Source organism: Oreochromis niloticus, linkage group LG15 (assembly GCF_001858045.2).
Source record: "Oreochromis niloticus isolate F11D_XX linkage group LG15, O_niloticus_UMD_NMBU, whole genome shotgun sequence".
NCBI lineage: Eukaryota > Metazoa > Chordata > Actinopteri > Cichliformes > Cichlidae > Oreochromis > Oreochromis niloticus.
This window is the reverse complement of record NC_031980.2, coordinates 8,380,197-8,391,938: the sequence shown is the minus strand read 5'-3', so window position 1 is coordinate 8,391,938 and position 11,742 is coordinate 8,380,197. Positions and strand designations below refer to the sequence as shown.

Genomic DNA, 11,742 nt, shown 5'->3' with positions numbered 1-11,742 from the left:
GCTATGCTAAGTTTCCGTGCTTTATGGTGCTCTCTGTGCAACTAACCAGCAGATTAACTTTAGTTATGTCTGTTATAGATCAATTTGATATCATGGCAAAGCGTGTAATAGAGATGGCGGTCCAATATGTCCATTTCACACTTTGGCTCTCTAAAGCGTTAAATGGAAGTTTCTTGAAGGCGTTTCACCTCTCATCCCAGAAGCTTCTTCAGTTCTAAAACCAAATGGTGGAGAGTTCCAGGTATTTAATCCCTAGTCGAAGTTGTCCTTTAAGAGGGTCGTTGACCCATTATTAATCACGTGTCTCACCACATGTAACTCATCTGTCTCACCACCAGGGAAAGGGGTCTCAAAACTGTATTGTAGGTGGTTGACAGTTAGTCCCGTAAGCCACCCCCTCTGTTCAAGGATGGTCGTTCATAGTGTACATCAATGGCATCTTTCACTCCTCTGTCTTGTCCTGTTGAGGTGGCTCTCCTATGTTGTGCCATGTGGGGATGTTGGGTTTCTCCAATATAGAGGTCTGAGCACTCTTCGCTGCACTACACAGGATACACTATATTGTACTGTGTGTGAGTTTTGTCCTTGGGATGAACCAGTTTTTGTCTGAGGGTGTGGCTCGATCTGAAGTACACTAGGACGTCATAGTTGGAGAAAATTCTCTTGAGTTTCTTTCTTTCTCTTCTGGCCTAGAGGGAATATTTTATGTCTGGTGTTCCAGGGTCCTGATTACTCCAAGTTTGTATTCCAGAGGGAGGTGAGAAACAAAGAGTAGCTACTGGTCTGTGTGTGTGTGTGGGCTGTCCCATGTTTGGTGCTCTCTTGTGTCCAAATGGTCAGTTCTGTGGCTTTAGTGGAAATTATACCTTTGAAGACATTTTTTGTTTTTGAAGCCCTTCAGTCTCAGATGCCGTCTGAAGGTTATGGGTCTGCAGTCTGCATCAGTAATGGCCTTAAAATGAAATTAAAGCTGATGTGAATGATAACTACAGGTAGGAGTAGGTTTAGCACAGAAGTAGGTCAGTCGCTAAGTTTACTGACTGATATTTCACAACAAGCAACTACAAAAACATCCCTTTGACCTTGATTTCCCAATTATCTATGTTGTTGTGAGTAAATAATTACCTGTGCCAAAGGAGGTATGTTCTTGGTAGCTGTTGCATGTGTGCATGTTTACGTATATCTCATTCTGTCTATAAACATGACAGCTTGCAAAGTTTTGAATAGGGTGTAAAGTGGGGTCATCTTAACAATCAATATAAATTTACCTTACATTCAGTACGTTCTTCAAGGTTAACCTAATGCAGGGGTGGGCAATTCCAGGCCCCGAGGGCCGGTGTCCCTGCAGGTTTTAGATCTCACCTTGGGTCAACACACCTGAATCACATGATTAGTTCGTTACCAGGCCTCTGGAGAACATCAGGATGTGTTGAGGAGCTAATTTAGCCATTTAAATCAGCTGTGTTGGTTCAAGGACACATGTAAAACCTGCAGGGACACCGGCCCTCGGTGCCCACCCCTGACCTAATGAATGGCTATTGACAAAAACTTAACTGTGTATTGTTAACATATAGAAAGTACCAAAAAGTACCAATACCAGAAGTCAGAGGTCACATTTGACCTTTGATCTCTCCTTCAAGGTCAAGTGATTGTTCTGAAGTTCAAGTTATAGTAATGTATATAGAGATCTTCAAAACTAATTACCTAATGCCATTGCTTGTAGTGATGACATAAAGGCTTATAGGGAATGATATATAAGGATTCAAAACATCGCATTACTTCTTTCTGACATCTTCAAGGTCAGATAATGTCAAACTTTCATTAAAAATAATTTTGTTGTTGTTTTTATTGGCAACATTTACAAAAATAAACATTTAAACAAATTTTATAAACAATGAAATGAATGCTACATATGCAGTATATTCAAATAAAAAATGACAACTAATTATTTTCTAAATTATGACAAGTATATTAAAATGAGTTTCAAACAGGGCAAATAACGAAAACTTGCACTTTGCATTGTTTATGTTCCATAACATACTACTCATGTTTAAAAAGAACAAAGGCAACAAAGTTTTTTTTTAATTGTATATACTGTACATAAGATATGCTATACAAATACTATTCCTTTCAAAGTAAGAACTGCCAGAGAATGAGCCACCTTGGTGGAGATCTGCACTGTCATTCTTGTTCTTATTGTCTTTCATTATCTTTTGCAACATCATGTAAAATGTTGTTTCTCTTTATGATGAATATGATAACTGTTTTAAAAAAAAATAGTATATGTAGGCTTTAGTGAAAAACAAAATCCACTCATCGACTTGTCTTTAATGATTGATCAAAATGTCAATATCTGTCCAGTTTGCAATCCAAGTCCAGCTAGCTTTTGATTCATAACAAGGAATTTGTTCATTGGGGTTCTATCCTTAGGGCGAGCAAGTTATTACAAATACTGATTTCATTTTTAAAAGTTTTCTAGTCGTTGTGAATTTAAAGAGGACTGTATTATCACCTTTAAGTAAAAACAAAAAGACTAAACAAAGCTTTTCTAAAGACAGGGGGTTCAGAGAGATGTAAAGCCACTTTTCAGATTCACTGTTATGTTTTACAGCATTTGACCAACACTGAAGACACAATATGATCCTCATTTTGGATGAAAAACAACAATTTATTTTTCACTTGTCTCTTGGTGAGTTACTGGAGGTTTTTCTCAGTTTGACTTTATCTGGACATATTTTTTCTTGAGTGGAGACACGGTTTGGTTGTGTGTTAGTATCATGAGCGAGAAGTGGGAGTTTATTTACTGGATCAGTTTAAAACTATCCAGGATCCTTTTGTCTTCCATATTTGTAATATATTTGACAAATCATAGGTCTGACTGCAGTGTAGACTGTTAATAAAGAGTTTTGTTTTGTATCTAAGTTCACGTCTGTTAACTGTCAGATTTAATCAGATTACTTTGTTATATATTTCTGCTGCAGGCCTGTTGAGTTTGCTGCAGTTTACAGGTCAGTAAATAACCCATGAATATCAAGATAATTGGATTTCTCCATTAAAAAAACTTCCTTTATGTTGTTAAGGTCGAGGTAAAACATTGAACATCCTTTGTGGTTTTGTTTTTCTCATATCCAGAATGTGAAAATATTAGGCTGGTCGGACCTTCATGTTGCTCTGGCAGAGTGGAGGTCTTCTACCAAGACAGCTGGGGAACTGTCTGTGATGATGAGTGGAGCATTGCCAATGCTGAGGTGGTGTGTCGAGAGCTAAACTGTGGGACAGCTATGGAGGCCAAAAATGGTGCTTTCTTTGGACGTGGAAAGGATGAGATCTGGTTGGATGATGTACAGTGTGTTGGGAATGAGTCTTCCATCCTTCAGTGTCAGCACAGACCGTTTGGGCAAAATAACTGTGGCCACAATGAAGATGCAGGAGTGGTCTGTTCAGGCAAGCCTAAATAATGTTTGACATATTTTTGTTTTAAGTTACATGTACCCCATGCACATTTTCTCAAAGGAGGGGTAAGATATGTATTCATTTATTTATTTATTTTTGTTTATACACACGTTTTAAGAACTTTGTCAGTCTTACTCTAGGTTTAAGTATAATATTATCTTAACGAATGCAACATGTTTATGTGGCCCGGTCATGGGGAAGGAGACAGGACACAGAAAATATTTTTTGTAGGTTTTTTACCCTCCAGCTATACACAGATAAGCACATTTTAATTTTATAGTTTTGAATGAAAACTTTTAAGTTTAACTATTCCACTAGCTCAGCCTAATAAAACTGTCTTTCAAGGTCTGAGACAACAGTAAATATCAAAATGCATTCACTAATTCCATCAATGGTTATCTCAGTCAGTATAGACAACAGTAGTGACCTGTCCAGAAACAAATACAAAAAAAGGAGAACAAAACAAACGAACACATTGTTTACATCCCAGAATTCACAGTTCAACTGACAGTAAAGTGCACTTGATGCCCAGAAGACATACATTAATGATTTAAATGCATTAAATGCATTGTAAACGCTCTTTTTTGTGAACTCAAACATTTCTAAGGAGAAAATCATTAACTCACTTTTGTTTCAGGATTAAGGGGGTAATCTACTTTAAAAACAGGCCTCTTTTATCCTCAGTTACTTTGATACAAAGGCAGCTGCTGTGTGCTCTGATGAAGTGTCAACTTTGCTTTTATACATAGAAATAAAATCTGGACATGTACTGATAAATGATCAGAATTATAATATTTCTGACTGTCTGAGTCAAAATTGAATCAAACTGAATCGGTTATAGAAATCGAAATCGATACCCAGCCCTACAGTATACCCCCAAAATCCCTGATGTAGTCAACACCATGACAACTCTACAAACAGACCTCAGGTAAACAGTTTAAAACACAATTACCTCTTTTAAAACTCCTTGGGTCCGCTGATGGCTCTGATGAGTCCGTTCAGCCACCACCTGGGGTTTCCACACCGTTGCCTGCAGCAACACCACCTGATCCACCATCTGCGGCTCCCACGCCATTGCCTGCAGCACCACCACCTACTCCATCGGCCTCAGCTGCCATGCTGCCATCTGGTCCTGCTTGATCTCCGCCAGAGGTTTCCGCGTCTGCTGGCCCTGCTACGCCTCCGCCTTCCAGGCCAACGACTGGGCATCTGCGCCATCATGGATGACCTCCTGAAATGTGTGGCCACCACCACTTTCCATGTGGTCGGCATCTGAACTCACTTCACCTGCGCCACCATCGCCTTCCTCACAGTCAGACTCCTGAAATACTCCGTTGCCGCCGCTGGTGCCACGGTCAGCCTCCTGAAGTGCTCCGTCGCCACCACTGGCTCCGCGGTTGGCCTCTTGAACTGTTCTGTCGCCACCATTGGCTCCACAGTCGACCTCTTGAACTGCTTCGTCGCAGTCACTGGCTTTGTGGTTGACCTCCTGAACTGTATTCTGGATTCTTGTCCTCTCGACTTCCGGGCCGGCCCCCTGAACTGCCCGGTTCTGGACCGTTGTGCTGTTGACCTCCGGGCCGGCCCCCTGAATTGTAGACACTCTGTTTTGGACTTTTTATTTTTGTATTTATTTTTTTTTTCATGAACCTAAGTGCCTTTTTGTGAACGTTCAGTTTTTGGACTTGAAAGAAGATAGGATAAGATGAGATAAGATAAAACTTTATTAATCCCTTGGGTGGGTTCCTCTGGGAAATTCAGTTTCCAATAGCACAGCACCAACAGAAGTTACAGAACGTGAGCAGAATATTATATATACACATATATAAATACAGAGACATATATAAATAAAATATATGAAAGGGATAAATAGAATAAATAGGAATAAGGAATACAAGGGAATTGCACAATTCAAGTATTGAAGTCTATTGCACCGTTGACTATTAACAAAAAGTATTGCACAAAAAGTATTGCACAGTGAAGTCAAGAGGCACTGCAGCTTAGTTGTTTCCCCCTCCTTTGTCCTCCTGTTTCCCCTCCCTTTCCCCTCCAGAGAGGAGTTAAACAGTCTGATGGTGTGTGGGACAAAGGAGTTTTTAAGTCTGTCTGCATCTTTGGGAGAAGCAACCTGTCACTGAACAGACTCCTCTGGTTCTTTATGGCCGTGTGCAGAGGATGCCCAGCATTGTCCATAATGTCCAGCAATTTTTTAGGGTCCTTTTCTCTGCCACTGTCACCAGAGTGTCCACCTTCATGCCGACCACAGAGCTAGCCTTCCTGATCAGTTTTTCCAGCCTGGATGAGTCCTTCTTTGCTGTGCTGCTCCCCCAGCACACCACAGCATAGAAAAGTACTCCAGCAACCACTGACTGGTAAAACATCCTCAGGAGCTTCCTGCAGATGTTAAAAGACCTCAGCCTCCTGAGGAAGTACAGTCGGATTTGGGCTTTTTTATACAGGTGCTCTGTGTTGCATGACCAGTCCAGTTTGTTGTCCACCCACAGCCCGAGGTACTTGTACTTGTTGACCACCTCCACCTCCTCTCCCTCTATCTGAACCGGCAGTGGACCTGCTCTGGACCTCCCGAAGTCCACAACCAGTTCCTTGGTCTTTGAGGTGTTGAGTCGCAGGTGGTTTGTGTGACTCCATGTGATGAAGTTCCTCACCAGACTTCTGTACTCCTCTTCCTGATTATCCCAGATACACCCCATGATGGCTGTGTCGTCTGCAAACTTCTGAATATGGCATAATTCAGAGTTGTAGCAGAAGTCAGAGGTGTACAGGGTGAAGAGAAGAGGGGACAGCACAGTTCCCTGTGGTGCTCCTATGCTGCTGACCAGAGATGGGCAGTAACGCGTTACAAGTAACGGTAACGCATTACTGTAATCTGATTACTTTTTTTCAAGTAACGAGTAATGTAAGGGAATACTATTGCAAAAACGGTAATTAGATTACCGTTACTTTCATGTAGGAACGCTGCGTTACTGCGTTACTAAAACCGTGATTTTTTGCGAGAATGTCTCATGACAGTGACGTAAGCGAGTGCGACGTTTGTGACAACAGCTGCCTGCAGATCAACAATGGATAATATATCGAGTGCCAGCGTTTAAAGGTGGAAGTACTGACCTTACTTTGAGTTTGATTCCATAAAAGTGACAAAAACATTAGTGTCCGTTGTGCGTGGGAAGAAAACTTCTTTTTACAGCAAAAAAACCCCATAAACTTCCAAGCAAGCGCCGAGTGCGCTACGACGTAATGTGAAATTCACAGAGAAACTCGCGGATTCTTCCACTGACCGCTGCAGCACACCTGCACCAGGGTAAACCTCCTCCGCCTACCCCAGTCCTGCTTTACAGGTGAAAATAGAGCAACAGGACCGCTAGTCTTTGATTTTATTTATTTTCTGCTGTGTTTTACTTGCATCTATTTGAAAGAGTGAGTGTAAACACAAAAAAATATTTTATTTTATGTGCTGGAATGTGCAGAAAATAGGTTTAAATGTTAAACAAATTTCTTCCAGTCAGAGAATGTTGCATATAATTTAATTTTTGCTTGATGCATAAAGTTAAAAGATTTAAAGTTTAAAGTTTTAAAAAGAGACGTTTCCATTTGATTACATTTTGTATGATGGCTTATGCAGAAAAAGTAGAATTGGGCTGAAAAATCTATCACTTTATCACCTATTCAGGTTGTAAATCGTGTTTTTAAAAAGTAACTAAGTAACTAAGTAATTAATTACTTTTGAAAATAAGTAATCAGTAAAGTAATGGGATTACTTTTGGGGGGAAGTAATCAGTAATTAGTTACTGATTACTTTTTTCAAGTAACTTGACCAACACTGCTGCTGACCACAGTGTCAGACATGATGTCCTTCAGCCTGACGTACTGTGGTCTGTCAATGAGGTAGTCGGAGATCCAAACAACCAGGCAGGGGTCCACCTGCATCCTGTTTAGTTTTTCCTGGAGCAGACAGGGCCGGATGGTATTAAAGAAGAGGCGTGGCGGTTTGAGACAGCAGTCTTTATGCCGTGGCTGACAAGCTGCAACACATCTCATCTATGAGACAGATCTAGATCACAGGAGAGGGAGAAAAAACTCTCTCACATAGGGAGAGCCACTAGAGGTCAGCGACTGTAACACTGAGATAACACTGAGATGCCATTTTTATTTCAACTATTTTCTCCTGTTTTGTGGCTAGACAGGGAGCACAGCCATTGTATTTTGTTTTCTGATAGAGAGATGTTGGTTTGTTTTTTAGTTAGAAAGGGGGTGTTTTGTTTGTTGTTTTGGCCTTGGAGACCCTGACCCGTAGAGCCTCCCTGTGTTTATTTTTGGGCCTAATTAGTTCTGTGAAATAAACCGTGTTTTAATTACATCAACTTTGTGGTAGTAAATAGTCTTTGTGTTACCCCCCACCCCAGATACTACTTTGTTTATAAGTGGGGTATAACATAAGTGGGGGCTCGTCCAAGATTAATTTTGAACATGACACAGTTTAGTCTGGTTGATTTTATTGCTAAGCCTACCATAGAACAACTTAATGTATGTAGGAAGGATGATTTATGTGCTGTTGCTGCCCATTATGAAATCTCTGTGGCTAAATCTATGAAGTAGAGCCAATTAAAAGCTCTTGTGGTCAGTGGGTTGGTTGAAAAGGGTGTGTTCCCATTGGAAGTGGAAATTGAGGATGCCGCTTCCGTTTCTGTAAAGTTTGATCAGCTTGAGGTTTGTGCTGAGGAGCCGGCGGGGACACCTGCTGTGGTCAATCCAGAGGGGGGAAAGCCAATAGCTTCTCTTCCGCGGTTTGAGGCATTCTATATTGAATCCAGTAATCCCAGTGTTAGTGCATGCTTAAAGGTACGTTTGGAACGCAAGGATGAACTTGAGTTCAAGCTAAAGTGTCGGCAGGTAGAAGCTGAGACTTCTATAAGAGTCGCAAAGACTGCTTAAACTGTTTTGACTAAAAATTGCTGCCTTGGTTGGTTTGAATAACTCTGGGCAGACCGAATGTTGAGAAAAATCTAAGCAGAGCCTTAGTTATGGTGGGAGCAGTGACCTTCCAAGAGGAATGGCTTCAGGAAAATGGGTTGCAGCACACATGATTGTCAAGAGAAATTGACTACCAGCTTTTGACAATTGCAGCATAAGGGAGGATTCAGGGTCACTTGATGCAGCCCTAACTATTTGATTTAGCAAAAAGGAAAGTTTTTAATCTTAAAAGTAGAAATAGTGTCTGTCTCCTGAATCCAAACTGGAAGCTGGTTCCATAGAAGAGGGACCTGAAAACTGAAATATTTCCCTCCAATTCTACTTTCAAATACTCTAGGAACAACAAGTAATGGAGGTGATATGGTACTAGCAAGTCAAGTCAAGTCAAGTGGCTTTTATTGTCATTTCAACCACGTACAGTGGTACAGAACAGAGTGAAATGAGACAGCATTCCTCCGAGACCCTGGTGCTACATATGACATATAAGGGCAATGGAAATGTGCAAAATGCTGAGCATTGTGCAAAAGTAACTTGGTGTCTGTGTGTCTGCTATATGTGCATTTATATGCATTTATGTAGCGCTTTTCTAGGCACCCAAAGTGCTTTACAATTCCACTATTCATTCACTCTCACATTCACACACTGGTGGAGGCACGCTCCAGTTGTAGCCACAGCTGCCCTGGGGCAGACTGACAGAAGCGAGGCTGCCATATCGCGCCTTCGGCCCCTCTGGCCAACACCAGTAGGCGGTAGTGTCTTGCCCAAGGACACAACAACCAGGACAGAGAGAGCAGGGGGATCGAACTGGCAACCTTCCGGTTACAGATGAGCTTCCCAATCCCCCTGAGCCACGGTCGCCCTATGTGTGTGAGTGTGAGATAGTGCAGATAAGCGCTTGGTAGTGGTCATTAAGTAGCAGATCATTAAAATAAGGTGGAGCCTGATTATTCAAGAACTTGGTTGTGGAACCCTAACCTATTTCTTGCAGATGCAGGTGCAGCTTTTGACTGACTTTAAAGAACCCCTTGTGTGTACACAGTTTTACTCACATGCTGCAACGTGCAGGTGATCCTTTTGCATGTGATTTTGGTGTTATGGGTACTTCACCAAGCTCTCCACTTGTTGAAAAATTCAGCCAATTTCAAGTAGGGAAATCCAGTGTCAGCTGGTCTTCACAGATGGATCCCCAGTCAGTTAGGGTTGCTGTCCACAGGAGGATCAAAGGCCGTTGAATATTGCTCAGTCAGCACATAAATGTGTTGGAGCTGAGAGCCATCTTACTTACACTCCAGCTGGTGATGCCAAGACTGGGAGACTATCATGTCATGGTCAGGACAGACAGCACAGTGACAGCAGCCTGCAGGGGGGGGTTAGGATCTCCACTCCTCTGCAAACAGGTAATCGTGTTGTGGCAGTTGGCTCATCACCTCTTCTGCTCGTGCAGAGCGGTTAATATGCCAGGGCTTTAAAAGTGGCAGCAGACATCATGTTAAGAGGAGACCTGAGTCCAGGAGAGTGGAGATTCCAACCTCAGGTGATTGAAAGGATCTGAACACTCTGCTCAAATCTCCCCTGCATGCTACAAACCACACCCCAACAGCACACTTACCGTTTGAAAGCCTAATCCCTCAGTTCCAAAGAGCCCCTTCAAGAGAAGACAGATCTTCTGCTGAAGGTCATTCCCTTGACATATGGAATATGTAATGGAGGAATATGTGAGAGAACTAGTGTCTCACTCAGAGAACCAATGTTACAACATAACCATATGTTTCGCCCCAAGAATAAAGAACTTAAGAATATGAGCCAGTATATTAAAATGTAGTAAAATGTAATGGGAATTTCTTTACCTTTCCAGTCAACTTTAGTGACATTTCTTCAAACATTACCCCCATTCTTTTTTAATTAAAAAGGCTGTGAGTATAGAACTCTTGCTTTAAAGGTTTAATGTTGATTACAAACAATTATGTTGTGTATTTAATGTCAGTTAAAAATACCAGTTTTGATGCTGGCCTTAAATAACCAGGTCCTGCCCAAATAAACCTAAAAATTATCAAAGTAACTTACTGAAAGACTTACTTCCCCTTAGAGAGATATGCCCCTTAATTGGAACCAAAAACTGGAAAATATCACTTTTCATAACTGAATTCAGTTTTGCTATAAGATTAGCAATAAATATTCTCCCATGTCTAGTCTTCAGGTTATTAGCAAATACATAGAGTGGATTTCATACTTTTTTACAGTGTTTTTTGTCATAGACTAACCATTTAGTTTTATATATTTTATAGGACATGTGCGGCTTGTGAATGGAACCACTCATTGCAATGGCAGAGTAGAAATTTACCACGAAGGTCAGTGGAAACGAGTTTGCAGTGACTGGGGCAAACAAGCAGCTCAGGTTGTGTGCCAAGAAGTTGGTTGTGGCGATCCACTCGCTCAGACTGAGACATTGAATTTTGGAGATGCACGTGCCCTGCCTGCAATCAAAACCATCTGCTCTGGCAATGAGATCTCTGTCTCACAGTGCTCACTTCTAAAAGTCAATGAAATTTGTGATGATGCTACTGTTGTCTGTGGAAGTAAGTCACACATGTGCCCATAAGACTATCAGTTATTAATTGTAAAAGTGACACTGTTAGACTGTCCCCTTTCTGAATAAACTTGCCCTTAACATTTTTTTTTTAATTAACAGACAGTCAACCCATTCGGCTGGTGAATGGGACTAATCGCTGCTCTGGTAGAGTGGAAATCTACTATAGTTCACAATGGGGAACAGTCTGTGATGACCGATGGGGGATGCAAGAAGCAACTGTCGCATGTCGAGAGATGAACTGTGGGAATGCTCTCTCAGTCAAGTACAAGGCTTACTTTGGGAGAGGTCAAGATCAGATTTGGCTGGATGAGATGGAGTGCACTGGTCATGAGAAGTCCCTTGCTCAATGTCCTCACAAAGGTTTTGGAGAACATGACTGTAACCACAGTGAAGATGCTGGTCTCGTGTGCTCAGGTAACACAGGCTCTACTCTGAGTTTCAAACCTGGGTTTCAATAAAAAACCTAAAAACCCAAATTCTGCTTTGCAGACACAGTCAGATTGATCAACGGGACTAACAGCTGTTCTGGCAGAGTGGAGGTATACCATGATGGTCGATGGGGGAAACTTTGTAGTAATAACTGGGGCCTTAAAGAAGCTACAGTCCTGTGTAATGAGCTCAACTGTGGAGATCCAAAAAATTCCAAAGACATCTTTTACTTTGGTGACAGCTCACTGCAAGGGTTCACAAGTAGATGCTCTGATAATATG

At 41.5% G+C, this 11,742-nt stretch overlaps 1 protein-coding gene across 1 annotated transcript; it reads left to right on the top strand.

The window, feature by feature from the left end:
* Positions 1-2,386: 2,386 nt before the first annotated feature.
* On the top strand, positions 2,387-11,742 carry LOC102080707 (deleted in malignant brain tumors 1 protein; the record flags this gene model as incomplete). Its single annotated transcript, XM_019345857.2, has 6 exons — positions 2,387-2,689; positions 2,982-3,008; positions 3,133-3,444; positions 10,728-11,018; positions 11,132-11,446; positions 11,522-11,742. Coding segments are annotated over exons 1-6 (1,218 nt in total), but the record flags the coding sequence as incomplete, so codon positions are not given.